This window comes from Panthera tigris, chromosome D2 (genome assembly GCF_018350195.1).
Source record: "Panthera tigris isolate Pti1 chromosome D2, P.tigris_Pti1_mat1.1, whole genome shotgun sequence".
Lineage (NCBI taxonomy): Eukaryota > Metazoa > Chordata > Mammalia > Carnivora > Felidae > Panthera > Panthera tigris.
In genome coordinates, this window is record NC_056670.1 from 5,261,833 (window position 1) to 5,280,449 (window position 18,617).

At 42.6% G+C, this 18,617-nt stretch overlaps 1 protein-coding gene across 3 annotated transcripts in view; it reads right to left on the reverse strand.

Moving 5' to 3' along the window:
- Positions 1 to 18,617, reverse strand: part of PRKG1 (protein kinase cGMP-dependent 1) — a 1,248,331-nt gene that overhangs the window by 349,127 nt on the left and 880,587 nt on the right. For all 3 annotated transcript variants that reach the window (XM_042959915.1, XM_042959911.1, XM_042959912.1), the window contains exon 5: positions 6,183 to 6,246. In XM_042959915.1, coding sequence (XP_042815849.1) covers positions 6,183 to 6,246 — 64 coding nt within the window. The remainder of the gene's footprint in view (positions 1 to 6,182; positions 6,247 to 18,617) is intronic.

Here is an 18,617-nt window from a genome sequence, read left to right on the forward strand (position 1 = left end):
ATCTCTTCTTTGGGGAGATGTCTATTCAAGTCATGTGCTACCTCTAAAATTGAACTGTATGCGTTTATTATTGAGTTGTAAGTGTTCTTGATATATATTAGATACAAGTCCTGTGATGGTGAATTTGTCAACTTGGCTTGGCCCTCAGTATCCAGGTCTTTGGTCAAACAGTATTTTGGATTTTTCACTGAGGGTATTTTTTTGTGGATAAAATTAATATTTAAATTAGTAGACTGTGAGTGGAACAGATTTCCCTTTATAATTGGGTGGGTCTCATCCAATCAACTGACCATCTTAACAGAACAGAGACTGAGCTCCCTGCCAAGAAGGAATTCTGCCAGCAGATGGCCTTTGGACTTGAACTTCTTGTCTCCAGCCTGCGAGCCCATTCTGTAGAATTTGAACTTGGCAGACTCCATGATCACATGAGCGAATCCCTTAAAACAAATCTTTGTATATATATTCATCCCATTGGTTCTGCTTCTCTAGAGAACACTGAATAACACAAGTCTCTTATCACATGTGATTTGCGAATATGTTCTCCCATTCCACATATACTTCTATAATAGAATAAGATGTAGGGGCGCCTGGGTGGGTCAGTCAGTTAAGCATCTAATTCTTGATTTGACTCAGGTCATAATCTCACCATTGTGGAATCGAGCCCCACATCGGGCTCTGGGCTGAGAGTAGAGCCGTCTCTGCCCGTTGCCTCGAAATAAATAAGCTTTAAAAAACAATAAAACATGAAGAAGTTAATGTTAAACAGAGTTTTGTCTTTACTTTCTCATCTCTCTGTCCTGCCACCAGGCACACACACTTCCCACATCATCCCCCTTCAAAAGCAGTTATTTGCCTCATAGAAAGGATGACCCAAAAGAAACCAGAAAGAACCAAACAGTCTAATCTTCATATTCAGAGCGCTTTATCCCAAAGCAATTGCGAAAGAACAGGGCTTTGAATTCCCTCCAGCTTGGCTTTGAATAGCCAGAGCCAGGCCTAAAGGAAGGGAAGAAAAAGTCTCGTCCAAACAACAGATTTCAAAAGAACTAATAATGTTCCTGTCTGCTCCATCAGTTTCTTTCCTGAGGACTCCAGGCCTGTTTAGAGTGGAAAAAAGAGAGCTTTACAGAACGTTCCAATAACTCAATCAAATGTAGAACTTTCCCCTGCATTGCTAACAACTGTAGAGAATGCAGAGGGATTTGGGAAGACCTCAACGTGACAGGGCACCACCGAGGAACAGTGACATACTTACTCACACCTGCTGGACCTTGAAGCGAGAAGGAGTGCATCTGCTACATTCGCCTCCTTCTCCAGCGATATTCTCTGGATGGTATAATCTGGTATTTGCCTCCTACTATATTATCAAGTAATGGGGGATCTGAAAAACATTTTCTCCTTGCCTTTTTTCCCCCTATTTTTACTTTCTCATCTTTTCCCTAATTCAGGAAGTCCGAGGAATATTATTTGTCTTAAGAGTTTGTCAGGACCACGATGGTATAAATACCAACAACAAAACAAAACAAAAAACCAATGGACCATCTAGGGACACAGAGCAGAACGAGCATTATTCAGGCTCAAGCGTGTCCAAGATGCAATCCTGTGAGGTTGCTGACCCAGAGGTGAAGAGCTTTACAAAGCTGATGTAGCAAAGAGGATTTTTAATTCTAAGATGAACAAATCCAATGTTTTAATGAGCAAATTGGACATGAAACAGATTCCAATAAAAGCAAAGAAGTGGTTTTGATAGGCTTTATTTTCCATTTAAAAATCAAGGGATTTAAATATAGCACCCATGCCCCACTTCCATTCACATAAAGGGAAAATATGCTATGCCAAGCGGTGAAAAGTGAATTTGTTGGCTTAATTTGGTCTTCAATCTGGCATTTTCCATGAAGTAATTTTCCCTGAGTTCTCAACTGTTTTGCCCGTGAGGGCAAAAACATAACTCTTCCTCAAATTTTTGAACACGCTTTGCGATAGGCTATCAGGTTAATTCTTACTCGTCTTCTCTATCAGAAAATGTTTTTGTGTGCCTTAAAGATGTCACCACAGTCCTGATATTTGAACGAACGTCAGATACGGGTTTATTGCCCACTGTGCTTGGATAGGTAAGCATTGAAGCGAACTATTTCTCAGTTGGGGATTAGCTAGGAATTGCCCCATCCATTTGAAAAATGTAATTCATCACAAAGACTAATCATGTGTATGTGAAGGAAAAAGGAAGCGTGTGTCATTCATTGTTATAGTAAGAAAGAAGAAATGACACCTTATCTTATAATTTCACACTTCTCTTCCTTTACCCCTGGGTGTTTTCTACAGTCTCAGAATAGATCATAACACTTGACTAATTAATTCAAATAGACACTTTTTGCTTTGATAAAAGGGATGGGATGGAGGTCCATGAAATCAGTTTCTGAAGTTTGAGGTTGGTATTCACTACACGCACCTAAAACGCCTCTTCTGATGTATTTTACCAACAATAAAATGGCTTCTCTAGCAAACCAAACTGGGAGCACCTGAAATCTTCTCTGATATGTACAAAGACTTGGTTGGAGTCAGACGTGGAAAAGCATACCACACTGGTAATGAAGCTGAACAATGAGAAAGTCACACAGATTATTTCAACATGTCTTTGCAGAACCCAGCCTGGGAAAAGGTTGGGATCAGTGTGCTGCATCGGATAGGTCTTCTGACAAGAACTTACGCCTACACGCACCTCCTGAAAGGAACTAGAGAGAACTTTTATATGTCCCTAAAGAGGCAAGGGAGATTCAATATGCAAAGGAAATCTTTCTACTCTATGATATAAAGACAAAAAAGCAAGGGTCGCTAAATTGCCATACCTAGAAAAAGAGTATTAGGGGGCGCATGGGCGTCTCAGTACGTTAAGCATCTGACTCTTGATTTCGGCTCATGTCATGATCTCTGGGTTCGTGAAAACCCCCCCTGCATTGGGTTCTGTGCTGACATCATGGAGCCTGCTTGGGATTCTCTCTCCCCCCCTCTATCTGTGGCTCCCCCACTTGAGCTCTCTCTCTCTCAAAATAAATGAACTTAAAAAAAAAGAGTAAGGGTACTAGTTCCTGTTATAGAATCTCACAGGGACGAACACAAAAGCGGCTATGTACGTCCGCACTAGAAATTACTGAGGGGCGGGGGAGCTGGGGGGCAGTGGCAGAAATGGCTCGGACAGAGGCTTCTTTTACACCTGTAGGAGAGGACGCTCCAAGTGTCCCCTACGTGTCCTTTAGTCACAAGGACCCTCCTGAACCACTTCATTCCTCTTTCCATCTGTGACACATTATCTCTCTCTCTGCCCCTGCGTCCCCTGCCCCCGTTCTTGAACTCTTTTTGTCCCCTTACACTGGAAGTATTGTTTCACAGTGACTAGAAGGAATAAGAGCCAGAGAGTACACGCGCACAGGGACGCCCAGCCTCACTGGGCTGACGGCAGTCTGATCCACTCCAACCCCCCTTCACCCACCAGCCAGCCAGAGGTGATTAAAACACAACTCAGAACGTGCCCCTTCACGGCTTCCAACCCTCCACGTCTCCCCATCGTGCTCAGAATAAAAACCAAAGTTCTCATCGTGCCCGCAAAGCCACTGTCAACAGGCCTTGCCTGATTTCCTCCAGCCCCATGTCAGCCTGCTATAAACCTTCCTCCTGTTCCTCAAGGGGAAGAAGCTTCCTCCTGCTTTAGGACCTGTGTCTGCTCCCAGCTCTGCCCGGCACGCAGGGCATCTCCTATCTGCATTTGGACATCAGCATGAACCTCACCTCCGCAGGGAGGTCCTCCTACAGCAACCCCATACGGAGCGGCCTCATCCCCAGCACCGTTCGCCTCATCTGTCGCCTCCGCTGGAACTTAACGTTGCCGGAGCACAGCCCCGGATCCCCAGAGCCTCAGCAATTCCTGGCACGGGGCAGGTGCTCCCCAAATATCTGCCCAACAAACAAGGCTGCCACTTCTTTGTTGAACGCTACAATAATACCGCTGTCCTTTCAGGAGGATCTGGCCTTCTTTCATCTTGTGGACACTTGCAGAAAGAAAGACAGCTCCATTACTATGCAAGCACATTCCCATTAACGTGATGTGACATTACCGTTGCTTTTGTTCTTCCCAATTTGCTCACTCTATCTGATCCATAATTGCATCTAATGTCTCACTATACTTGTTTATGCAACTTGAGTCGAATACTTCCGCGCACCGCGTGGTCTATTCATAGGTCTACTTTGCATTTTGTCTGTTTACTTCACTTCCGTGTCCTCACAACAAATACGTGGGCGCCTAGACACGCGTGTCCCTTCCCCCACAGCATCCCTATAGGATGCACTGTGGCTCACACCATCCAAACGTCCATTAAGGCACCTGCCGATTAGGAAATCTGACCTAAAAGGCAAAAATCTTTCTTTGGTCAGAATGGTTACAGAGCTCTCGCCATTGTCTTGCAGAGCATACAAATCCTCCCACAGCTGTGGCAAAGAAAGAACGTGATTAAAGGATTTTTTCGAAGGGCTTGATTGGGACTAGTCAAGTCTGTACTTTTAGTTTGCTTTGGTGAAAAAGAGAAAAGGGCATCAGAGAGCTCTTCAGCGTGTATTCAGCGAGGAAAGGAAAAACCGAAAGGGCCAGGGAGAGCGGTTTTGCATCCCAAGAGGCGACAGGCACAGGGGTCAGGGCGTTCAGGGAGAAGCGCAACCACTGTTTTTTTTCTCGTGATTTCCGTCCACTTGAACCTGGTTACCCAATGTGACTTCTGCTTTCCTTTGTGTTCACACAGGAGGTGAGGGAGACCGGCGCATCGTAGGCGGGCTGTTTCCCATAGGCCTGGAGCTAGAATTCGCGTAGAGAAACCTCTGGGCTTCTACGGATCCTTGAAGGGCCGGGATGGGCGGGGGTGGGGGGGGGGCCCGGAGAGGAAACCATCTTCGGCATTTTTCCAAGTCATCCCTGCTCGCGCACAACTCTGACAATTGCTCAGCGCTCCTGAGACTCACACCCCCCGATGCCACCATCTCCAGCTGGCCCCGCTCCTCCGCGCACACCTCCCATCCTCGCGCTGGCCACATCCCAGGGCCAGAGCCACCGTCCTTTCTGTACCTGCGCCTCAGCTCCATATTCTCTCCTCACCCCTCCTTGTTCTTGGCCAAGTACCCATCTGCGTGTCTGTGGGAGGGCAGGAGCGCGGCTTCTCCAAGGGACGATGGGCCAATTCCAAGGACCTCATCACACTGGCCGGTCTCCTACCCCAGGAGGGCTTTTCCCTCCCCCTCCCTTATTCTCCACTAGCTCAGCCCAGGACTTAAAAATCTGCCACCTCTTGTTCCAGCAGGGTTGAGCCTGATCTGTGCCCCCTATCACACGTCTTCGATCAACTCTTCCTCGCCTGTTTAATTTAGATTTGGGACGGCTAACGTCAAGTGGGGTGGCAGGGCACCTGGCGGTCACGCTGTGTTTTCCTAGCTCATCCACGCCTCCACGTCTGTCCTGCCTCCTCCTCTGTCCCCGAACCTCCCATACCTCCACCTGTTCTTCATCCTCAGCCGGTGACCCTGCTTTCGGGATCCCTGGGGAAGCAGAAGATACCAGAGCAGGTGTCCCCCAGCTCCTCTCACCCCCATCACCCTGTGCTCCTGCATAGGCGCTCTGGTACCCCTCCTTTGCTGTCTCTGCAGAGACCCTATCCTGCCCTGGCCAGTCAGGATGCTGCAAACCTAGTGGGCCCTGTTGTACCATTCCCTGGGCTTCACAGCTTCAGAGAATACGACTATTAGCGACATTTTTGCATTGGTGCATACGTACTCATATGCTAATAAAACATATACCTGTTGTAAATTTGCTCATCTGAAGCTTCTGAGGGGCAGTTACTGAAATCTTGCTTTACACGGACGGAAAGAAGAGAGAAATTTGCCATCTCCCATTCTTGGAAGTCAAAGGAAACATCCTATTTGCCACAATGGGGTTTTCCTCCCTCAGTCGCTAAGTCGATTTGCACCTTTCTAACTGCGTACAAATGACAGGTGTGCTGAGCTGGCTTTTATTCAAAGCCATGTACACTGCTCACCCCAGGGCTGAAAGCTCTTTCAGGGTCTCTCTGCCGTGGGTGACCCGTCATCACGCTGCTGTGCTGGGCTATGTCCCAACCCACAAAGTTCAAGGGCTTAAAAACAATTACCTCTTCAAGGACATCGGCAAGCTTACTGAGGATCTCTTCAGGAAGGCTCTGGAACGTTGGGACACTGCAAAAGCAAACAGAGAAGATGGTGAAGCAACTTCCTTCCACCAACCAAACAGGAACGTGCAACAGCAAACGTTTCACGACCAAGAACCTGCGGATGAAGAGGAGAGCACGGACGCGAGCGTGACTTGATGACCGACAGGGAAAAGGCATGTTGTGCCAGGGAGAACACAGAAGTGGGCCAGAGCCGAGGCTAAAGCCCACTTATAATTATAGATGCCTCGGCTATAATGGGGGGAAAAAACATTTTCTTCTTTACCAGTCTTCTCTCACCAGATTCCTCTCTAGGTCCCTCTGTACGTACACGCACGCACTCACGCACACTCCCTTGTACAGGACACCTCTACTCATTCTTTAGGACACAGCTTGAATGATGATACACTCGCACCTACAAGCATTCATTCAACAACCTTGGAAGCTTGCTTTCTCCCCAACCCCCTCCAGCCAGGTCAGGTTCTCCCCCCCCCCCCCCCCCCCCGAGAACTCCTTTTTCCCCTGCTCTAGCAGTCATTAGATATTTAATCACGGATTTGTTCTGGGGTATTCTCCCTGCGAGAATTAAAATTCCACAAAAATAAGAACAGCTTATCTGTCTTATTCAACTCCTGTATTTTCTATCATTTACAAACAACGACACGTTAGCACGTGTGGAGCAAAGTTATGAAAGCAGGGATGTGTGAAGGCATCCTGGGACAATGATAAGGAGCACATCAGAAGTGGAGAAAAAAAGCCAGACTCAGTAGGCCAGGAAAATGTTAGTTTCCCTTACATCCTCCTTCTCTAATTTTTCCACCCAATGACCAGCAAAGGAAAATACGGAGCGACGCTAAATGCACAGACCAACAAAAGTTCTTTTATATGTGAAATAGTAATGACTTCAAAAGAAATAAACACACCCATCAACATGTCATTCTTGAAACTCCACTGGAAAGCCTAACTGGGATACAGAACTGAAGTCTCATATAATCATACTTCAATGCTTAAATAGAAGGCTATAATGAGTGCATCTACATTTGCGTATCTGATATTTGACTTAGCAAATAATTCAGGCTTGATTAGAACAATACAATGAAAGAAATCAGAGCATACCGTTCACCTGTCCCTCTGATTCCTATTACTTAGTGTAAAGCCTACTGACAAAATCCCAAGGTCTTTATTCAGAGGTAGAACAATTCACCCAGGCCCATCTGTTCCACCAGATTTACTGCTATGGTCTTAGCCGTGTGGGTTTTAATTTCCAGAAGGCAGTCTATTTCAGCAGCTGGATGGAACTTCTCACAGAAACAGAGGAAGACAGAGGAAACTATTTCCATGAGTGATGCAGGTGGAAAAACCTACCCCTTCCTTGTTCTTTTAATGAGCTATCTCTCAGCATCTCCTAAGATGGGAGGGTGATCAGAATGCTTCTATCCCAGTGGTATTGGTGGAAAGCACAAACTACAATCGAGTTTTCCTCATGTTATTATAATTGGCTCCCTTTCTTAGACAAGCCTATAGTCTCTTCTATGCTCCACTTTATCTGAACTATGCTATGTCCATGCCAATCCATACCATAATAATTCCACATTCTGGAGAGTTCTTGTCCACAAGAAAAAAAAATTAGTATGTGCTTGATGACATGATACATTAGGCAAAAACATAAACATTAAATTGTAGGAAGGGCACTTTAAATACCTTTCACAACTGTGCTTTTTTTTCCAGCTCTGAGTATAAATGACAAATAGAATGAGATATTTAAAGTGTACATCGTGATACATGTACACATCGTGAAAGGGCTCATCCCATCTAGGTAGTTAACACACGTGTTACCGCACGTATTTTTTTTTTTTTGGTGGAAAATATTTGCAGTTTTACTCCATTAGCACATTTCACGGTGTTACCCCTCATCATCACCATGTGATACGTTAGATATAGACCTTATTCATCCTAAGCTGTACCTGAAAGTTTGTATCATTTTAACCAGCATCTTCCTGTCTCCTCCACCCTCCAGCCCCCCCGCACCCACTTTTAGACCCAATGTTTCTATGACCTTGACTTTTTACTTCGATTCCACATACACGTGATAGCATACAGTATTTGTCTTTTTCAGTCTGGCCTTGTTTCACTTAGCGTGAAGCCTTCAAGGTCCAGCCATGTTGCAAATGTGAACTTCCTTCTTTCTCATGTCTGAATAATATTCTGTTGTATGCTTATCCTAATCTTTGACAATTTTAAATGTCCCAAAGCATTCAGTAGCATTTGTTACCAACGAAGATTAAGGCTGATTTTTAAGAAGAAACATTGTGAAAAAATGCTAACAACTGGGGAACTTCTAAATTTAACAAAATGGAAAGCAACTGAGAAAAAAATAAATGGCCTCACTTTAATAAATTGCTTTGAATATACTTCTGTAGCTATCTTTAAAATCCTAAGACCTTTATGATTACAAACAATATATTTTTAAATTTATTTATTTTGAGAGAGAGTAAGAGAGAGAGAGCACATGTGATAACAGTGAGGAGCCCAACATGAGGCTCGAACCCACGAATCATGAGATCATGACCTGAGCTGAAATCAAGAGTCAGATGTTTAACCAAGTGAGCCACCCAGGCATCCCCTCTCATAGGATTAATTTCCTTTCTAAGAATTATTGGCTCACCAAGAGCTTCAACACCAATAACAAAACAATTGAGGATATTCATAATTTGGAATTCTACCCATGAAATATGTTGGTTAAATTTCCCCCAAACATCAAAAGACATTCATGTAGACTCTACTCATTTGCACATATAATTCAAGATGAAGTTGTTTATGATTTAGAAAACTGAAGGCAAAATAATTATAAGGACAAACTTCCAGAAAATGTTTCAACTGTAGAGAAGAATATTTTAAGTGAAAAATAATTTATTATAACAATCTTCATGCTAATTACAAGTAATTCTTACACATCTATTAAGACTGTTGATTCCCCTAAGGACTTACAATAGGCCTGAAGTTACAGAATGTGTTTGAAGGTAATGTAATAGGGATGATTTAATGCCTGTAAAGCTCTGCCATTGGTTTTTCTAATGGAATCAAGTAAGGACTTGGAATTTGCAATTTGCAAAGACAATAATACCAGACGAGATTTGAGTCTCTCCTATTGGCCAGGCACTGGGGTAAGCATTTTATAGAGAACATAAAGTTTTGTTTTACAACCACCTTCTGAAATCACCATTGTTATTGTCACCCCTTTTACAGATTTGACAAGTGTGCCCTTGAGAGTTGGCCTGAGGTGGCACCACCCAACATAAGTGACAGAAGTTGGAAAATCCCCCTCTAAATTACGTGGAGCTCATCACTTAGCCACTGGCTGGTATGGGTTACAGTCACATTATTAGAAAATGCCACATGCAACTTTCAAAACAGTTCTATAGTCTTTTCGATAGTGATATGGATATGAAGAGTATTAATAACGTTTGATTTATTAACTACCTTTTTATCATGAAAAAAGTTAAACAAATTGAAAGACTGAAAGAATAGCTCAAGAATCACCTGTATCCCCACCACCTAGATTTGCCACTCTTTACACTTGTGCCATCTTTATGAACCTTCAGTTCACCCACTTTTCTTTGTGTCTATAAATAGGCTCATAGATCATTTTCGAGGAAACATTTCATAGTTGCAGATACCATGAAACTTCAACCCAGGCCCTCACCTGCAGCATACATATCCGAAAAATGAGAACATGTGTCTAACTAACTATAGTACCATTATCATACATAAGAAAATGAACATCACTTCTGTAATAACATCTAGTATCTGTTTCATATTCAAATATTACTTATGTTCAAAACTGTCTTTACTATTTTTTTTTTCTTCTCAAACCAGGATCCAGTAAAATTCTGCACATCAATTTCTTTTGGCTGTTCTGTACCTTTACCTCTAGTCTCTCGTTCTACAACACCCCTCTCCCACCTTCCCCCATGGCATTAACTTTTGGAAGAGACTGGACAACTGTCTTATTGGACGTCCCACATTCTGAATTTGTCTTAATGCTTTTATTTCTGCCAATCTACTGTTTGAAAGGAACAACTAACAGAGAGGAGAGAAAACCCAAGTACAAAGAATTTTATTACAGCCATGTGTCAATGAAATTGAAACACTTACAGAATATAGAATTCTATACAGCAGCAGCTTGAAATGTGATGTAAGAGGCTGCAGATTCCCCAAGACCCTTTTAAGGGGGGTCCTCAAAGTCAAAGCAAATAGTGTAACTTGTCATTTGCCTTTAATACCGTATTCTTTCACATGTATACAACAGAATCCCACAGACACTGTACAAAATATGGTGACATCGGGGCACCTGGGTGGCTCAGTGGGTTGAGCATCTGACTTCAGCTCGGGTCATGATCTCGCAGTCTATGAGTTCGAGACCCACGTCAGGCTCTGTGCTGACAGCTCAGAGCCTGGAGCCTGCTTCGGATTCTGTGTCTCCCTCTCTCTCTCTGCTCCTCACCCGCTCATGCTCTATCTCTCTGTCTCTCAAAAATAAATAAACAATAAAAATTAAAAAAAAAAAGACAAAATATGGTGACATCATTGCTTTGATGGCTAATGGATATATGCTTGTATGTTCTTGGGTTTCCTAGAATGTAAGGTAGTATATAGGTTTATAATATGTGTACTATTTACAGAAATTAACTCAGCATAATTTCAGTAAATCTGTGCTCTTACTAGACAGTTATCACACATGTGCTATAATCTCGTAACCTTATCATTCAGCAGATCATTCTTTTGAACTCCTGAATAACTGGCTATTCAGACCTGTGTTTCTTTTTTTTTTTTTTTTTAACGTTTATTTATTTTTGAGACAGAGACAGAGCATGAACGGGGGAGGGTCAGAGAGAGAGGGAGACACAGAATCTGAAACAGGCTCCAGGCTCTGAGCGGTCAGCACAGAGCCCGACGCGGGGCTCGAACTCACATACCGTGAGATCACGACCTGAGCCGAAGTCGGACGCTTAACCGACTGAGCCACCCAGGCGCCCCCAGACCTGTGTTTCTTGTGTCAAAGTGAAAAAAACCCAAAACAGTAAGAAGAAAATACATTTGCATATCTTGTGTCACAATAATAGTTTTATATGTTTTGCAAAATATTTCTAACTTTTAGAATTTTATCTAAAGCTGTTATAGCTTCAGACTTTTGTAATTATTATTAAGAACTAAATAAAAGAAAGCTCATTATATTTTTGTTCATTTTTAAGAATGTCACTACAAAAAAAATATGACAAAATCAACTTTTCCCTAAGAATTATAATTTCCCTTATTGTCTTACAGAAAGGAATATTTCTTAAACAACCTTATTGTGTCAGTTATGATGTCACTTTGAGCCCAATCATTCACAATTTAAAGAAAAGGAAATGGAACTTTTAAATGTAGACGTGATGAGGATTCTGAAAGCCAAAAATCGTTTGGTACGGCCTTTATTTTTATTTTTATTTTTTTACGTGTATTTATTTTTGATACAGAGAGAGAGCATGAACGGGGGAGGGGCAGAGAGAGAGGGAGACACAGAATCGGAAGCAGGCTCCAGGCTCTGAGCCATCAGCCCAGAGCCCGACGCGGGGCTCGAACTCACGGACCGCGAGATCGTGACCTGAGCTGAAGTCGGATGCTCAACCGACTGAGCCACCCAAGCGCCCAGGTACGGCCTTTAAATTAGGAAGGGGAGCACCTCATGGGATGAGTCACCATACTGCAATGACTCGAAAAGGCCCACGGTAGCTCAGAGACCAAGAAAGGATTGCAGAGTTGACCTCGTTCCACGCCCGCTGGATGAAGTCAGTAGAAGAAATCACTGCACTGCCTCTTTCCAATGATATAGCATCTAGTTGAATTAAAGCTACAGCTGCGAGCACAGAAGGGAGTTCAGTTCTTCTTTACAGAGCTGCACTTTTGCCTTCCGAGTGGATTAATGTATGGACATGACTACACTTGCCCTTTTGTTTGTATTTATCTGCTGCCAGAAGCAACCAATCATCAGAGAAGATCATCTTTTCTACGAACAGCTGGCTACAAACACAAGTGGGACTGAGCTATCCGGTGTGGAATAATTGTTCCCACCTATGGGTCATTCTAGAACAGCTAGGCTGGTATTCGCACCGATGGTGTGAAAGCAATGGGGACCCCTCAGCACAGGTTAAGCCGGTGACCACCAAACTGCACTCGTTGCCATTTTATGCTTAATCCCCACTTACCCACAGTTAGAAAATGAAATAAAACGTCGTTTACTTTAACACATTTTTGATGAAATAATAAAAGTTATTAATATTATTACGTTTCAACTCTTAAATACGCCTCTTTTGAATATGGTGTGCGACAAAATGGCAAGTATGCAAGCTGTCCTTCTGGGTATACCAAAGCACGGTGGCAGTCTCCAGGAAGATCCCTTGTGTCTTTTTTTTTTATTTTATTTTTTTTTAACGTTTATTTATTTTTGAGACAGAGACAGACAGAGCATGAATGGGGGAGGGTCAGAGACAGGGAGACACAGAATCCCAAACAGGCTCCGGGCTCCGAGCTGTCAGCACAGAGCCCGACGCGGGGCTTGAACTCACGGACCGCGAAATCATGACCTGAGCCCAAGTCAGCCGCTTAACCGACTGAGCCACCCAGGTGCCCCAGATCCCTTGTGTCTTTGCTGGAACGGCAAGCTGAAGACTTCCACTTGATCCAAGGAACATCATTTTTACTTGGCAATGACCAACAAACTGTGGTTATTCAGATGTGTGTATCTGGCAGACAGTTTTTCAAAAAAGAACAAAGTGAGCCTTTTACTACAAGGGGGGAACAAACCAGGCAGTGTTTGTTGCCCATGATAAAATGTGAACTTTCAAATGAAAATTACAACTTCACAAAACTTTTAGCTGCCACTTTGGGCTTAGCAGCTTTCCAATACTTGAAGACTTTTCTGATGAGATCTTTGGTGATATGTGGATATTAACAGATAGGGTTTTTAGGATTGGAAATCCTGCATAGTGCAGTGAAGCAGTATTTTGCCAGGTGATTGATACATGCATGATGTTACAAAACCATGCATGGAGAAAGATCTATTTGAAGTACAAGCTGGATCAATAGATTCTAATGTAGCTACTGTTAGACATTCCATATTGCATTTAACCTTCAATAAACCAGTATTTGTTGGGCTGTGGTGTCGTATCAAAGAACAAGGTCCACAATTATCTGAAAACGTCATTAGCCTACTTCCCCCCCTTTCCTACCACCAATCTCTGAGAGTGATCTTTTCATATACTTCCACCAAAACAAATTCACCAGATTGAATACAGAAGCAAATATGAGAATTTGTTCTCTAGCAAGCCAGATATTGACTGGATTTGCAAAAAATGTAAATTCAAACTTCTATGTTCACTAAGTTTTGTTTGTTTTTGGAAGATGCAGTCATCTTTATTAAAAATACACTTTTTATGTTAACATATAATGTTTATTTTTGGTGGTTTTAAATGCACTCGTAAATATCTTTAAATATTCTCATTTTTAACTCCTAATACAGTCAATATCGAGAGATATAACCCACCTAAGCTGGAGAACCACTGACTTACAGTTATTAAAAGTGTTGAAAAGCATGTAAACATGGAATACTTACAACATTACAAGGAAAAGGTGGTAAAAAATATGCATAATGTAAGATGTTTTCCTTAAGTCCCCCTTTACTTATCCATAGAGAATCTTTGCAGGAAAATAGCAGAAGGTTAACAAATATTGTGGTAGGTGGAATAACAATCTTTTAACTTTTTTTTTCCTTTTCTCTACTTTCTTGTATTCTCAAAATGTTCTGTTTGATAACTGTATTTTTATTGTACCAAAAGTTATAAAAGGCACAATCATGGTTACAACTAAATACAATGTATCTTTGTGGGTCTATTTCAAAGAAAAAAATTCTTACTGTTGTTAAAATATGGGTTTAACTACATGATTTATTTACTCAGGAAAACTTAAGTGAGTGCCTATTATGGGCCACAAATTGTTGTAGGTGTTTGGGATTCATCAATGAACGCCAAGGTTCCTGCCTACTGATCAGAAATAGAACATAAAGAGCAAACATAATAAGCACATGTGACACAATTATATATGTGTGCACGCACACACACGTATGATAAAGTACATGAGGTAAGGGCTATAGCATTTTCCATCAGAAAACTTCCACAGGCATTACAGTGGGAGGGAGTCTAAGGCGAAAGACTGGCCAGGATGAGGATATTCTCATTGAAAATGTGAGGCGGTAGCAGAAGCCTGAGAGGTGAGGGAGACAGTTAACCGTAGGATCCGAGAGAGAGAACCCAGGTAGACGAACCAGGAAGGCAAGGGGTCTGTAGCACTTAGTGGACTCCAGAGACCCTGTCCCAGCTCTGTGAAGAGTCAATGGCAGGGAGGCAGACAGCAGAGGTTGTGGGCCAGCTAGGGGTCTACTGCCTGATAGATGGTGAGGGTTGGAAAGGGTGGAAGCAGGGGAGGGCCTGGGAGAACACCCGAGTTCTGCTGGATCCTGCAGGTAGAGGCAGTGTGATTTCCTGGTAGACTGCAGTGGGATCCGAGGGAGTGAGGTGGGGGGGGGGGGGAACTTTGCAGTAAGCAGTCCACAAAAACTACCTGAATATTTTTCACAGTGAACAAACACGTTTTGATGTTTTTAAACTACTTAGCAATGGAAGGTTTGATTTTATCAGCCTTTGTTTTTATTTGTGTACGTATTTTCTTTTTTTCTTGTAAAGTTATTTCTTTAAATTCAAGTTAGTTCACATACAGTGTAGTATCGGTTTCGGGAGTAGGAGCCAGTGACAGATCTGTCACATGTAACACCCAGTGCTCATCCCAAGAAGTGCCCTCCTTAAGGCCCATCCCCATACCCAACACCCCCCCCCCCCCAGCAACCCTCAGTTTGTTCTCTGTATTTAAGAGTCTCATGTTTTGTCTCCTCCCTCTGTTTTTATCTTATTTTTCCTTCCCTTCCCCTATGTTCATCTGTTGTGTTTCTCCAGTTCCATACGAGTGAGATCATAGGATATTTATCTGTGACTTAATTCGCTTAGCATGCTACATTCCACTTCCATCCATGTTGTTTCAAATGGCAAGACTTCATTCTTTTAGATCACGTGTAATATTCCATTGTATCTATATCTCACATCTACTTTTATCTATTCATCAGTCAATGGACATTTGGGCTCCTTCCATAATTGGGCTATTGTTGATAGCACTGGTATTCATTTTTTTTTTTAACGTTTATTTACTTTTGAGAGAGAGAGAGACAGAGCATGAACAGGGGAGGGGCAGAGAGAGAGGGAGACACAGAATCTGAAACAGGCTCCAGGCTCTGAGCTGTCAGCACAGAGCCCGACGCGGGGCTCGAACTCACGGACCGTGAGATCATGACCTGAGCCGAAGTCAGACACTCAGCCAACCAAGCCACCCAGGCGCCCCATACTGGTATTCATTTTTAAATATAACCAGGGTATTAGATGTAGCCCCCTATTTTTAAGGCAAGGTATCTCCAACAAACGCAAATCTGGAAATAGTTGGACAATGTCCTCTACCTAGAGCAGAGCATGCTGTTCCATTACTTACTTTTGGGTAGCATTTGGAGCACAGAAGCTTTTTCATTCTGTCACTAGAAATCAGCTCTGTATCAAGATTAATGCCAACAATACTGACTGGGGGTTTGCCTGGGTGGCTCAGTCAGTTGGGTGCCCAACTCTTGATTTCGGCTCAGGTTATGATCTCATGGTTCAGGAGTCCGAGCCCTGGATCAGGAGCTGAGATAACAGTGGAAAGCCTGCTTAGGATTCTATCTCTTTCCCTCTCTCTCTGCCCCTCCCCCATCTCTTTCTCAAAATGAATAAAATAAATAAAAAGAAGAATATTGACAGGTATTGTTTATTTTGGTGCCAGTGGCTTCCTGCAGCTCATACCAAGTGAATAAAAGCAGAAATCTGACCTACCAAAGAAACCAGTTTCTACTGATGAAGGATTAAGTAAGGGTCCTTCTTAACCTCATAGATAGGTGAACTTTCCCCTTAGGGGGCTCATCAACAAAAGTATGTTTTTGGCTCTCAACATACTTTTCTCCCATAATTAGATCATTTGTCACTGATCCTGACTCAGTCAGCTATGCAATAGTCTTATAACTTATAAATAGTCATATAACTTATAACCCCCCTCCTGGGGGTCTCTTGCCCCCACCTCAGTATATACTACATACATCACTGCTAGATTCATTGTCTATCAGCAACATTTAGCTCTTATCACACAGTGACTCCAACCTTCACAGGCTACCTATTATCGTACAGATTCTAAGAATTAGAATTTTTTCCTGCGTGTAAAAATACTTTAGATAAAGCAAACCAGTATGGAGACATGAGGTATAATTTTATCAGTTGTGTGAGACAATATAAACTCCTTATCCTGAGCCACCGTATAATGTATGGACTTCTGAATGAAAGAGAATCAAGTTGAATTAGGCTCTGCTACTAATTACTAGCTATGCCTTGGGCAAGCAATATAAACTCTCTAGACCTCAGTTTCCTTCCCTTAAAAAATTGGAGGGGTGGATGTAACCACCCACTGCATAGGGTTGTGGTGAAAGTAAGCAAAAGAACAGATACAAAGCATTGAGAAGGTGACTGGCATACAGTGAATGTTCAATAAATATTAGCAGCCGCCATAATTAAATAAAAGTTTTATGTTCTAAGTGTTATCATTGTTTACGACCTTCAATAATCAAAATAAATGTTCTAATATGTCAGATGTAAGTCTCAATATAGACTCAGGAGTGCTGGAAATTTTCATTTGTTCACTCTCTTCAATCAAATTATTTTGGAGTAGGAACAATTTTTCAGTTGGCTATCTGATAATGTTCATTGTTTAGCTCTTCCTCAAGGTCACACCAAATCCAGGAGACATGTCATGGCCAGAGGCTGGAACGTAAACTCTCTCATCTCTCTGCTATCAAGATCACGAAGAACCCATGATGTCCAATGGCTCTCTGCTTTTGTGCCCAGAGATAAGAGAGGGGACCTTTGGTCAAGCTGGGGACCCAATGCTCCCGGCCATCCCTCCCAGGTGAGTCCATGCAGAGAAATTCATTCTTGAGGAAACATTTCCAAAGGTCCTTCTTTCCCCACTTGACTCTACTCTTTTTAATCTCATTAAATGAATTTAGGTTTTAAAAATAGATAGGACCGTATCTTCTGGAAGCTTTTAGTATTGACCACATATTCTGAGATCAAGAAATTCACGTGTTCATTGCAGCATTAATTTACAAAAGCCAAGATATGGAAACAGCCTAAGGTGCCCACCAATGGAGGAATGGGTAAAGAAGACGTGAGAATCAAATACATAGACATATTTGTCTATATATAATGGATTATATAATCACACACCTATGTCACATACATAGAATATTATTCAGCCATGAGAAGGGAGGACACCCTGCCTCTTGCAACACCACGGAGGGACCTTGAGGACATTATGCAAGTGACCTAAATCAGAGAATGACAAGTACTGTAGGATACACCTGCTTGTGAAATCGAAAATACCAAACTCATAAAAACAGAGTAAAATGGTGGTTACCGGGGGATGGGTGTGGGGGGATAAGGCAGATGTTAAGGATACAAAGTGACAATGGTAAATAAAAATAGTAATAGTAAGCAAGTCATAAAGATATAATGCACCGTGTATTAAATTCTGGCAAGGATACCATATTATAATCAACTTTGCTGAGAATCTAGAACTTAATTATTCCAAACACTCAAAGAATAATATGATGGAGGTGGTAATTATCATCACAATGGCAATCAAATTACAGTATATAAATGTATCCAATTACCATGTTGCACACCTTACATTTACAATGTTATATGCCAAATATAGTCAATTTAGAAGAAAAAAAAAAAGCGTGCCGATCTGTTTGGAAAAGAGGAAAGGGTAGAACAACAGGGAAAAGTATTTCAATAATTTGTATTTTAACAAAGTGTTCTCCAGATCCATCACTAATATTTACAGGGCACTTATTCCCTGTGCAACCAAGCACCGTGCATCACAGCCATCCTCCCACCCCCCCACCACTCACTCACGGACACGTCTGCCTCTTGGTCAACGCTCAGACACAGGAGGGAGCAAATGGCAGGGCGGGAAGAAAGGACCTGAGGAGAGGCCGGTGCTGAGCTTGGACATGAGCTCAGGGCCATCTGGGCAATAGCATTCCAGGATCCTGATCGTGGCATGTGGTCTAGAGGGGACCACACCCGCGAGAATCTAGAGGGGAGCCCTTCTAAAGTAAAGGGCTCAGGGGGCTCTTGGGTAGCTCAGTAGGTTAAGCTTCCAACTCTTGGTCATGAT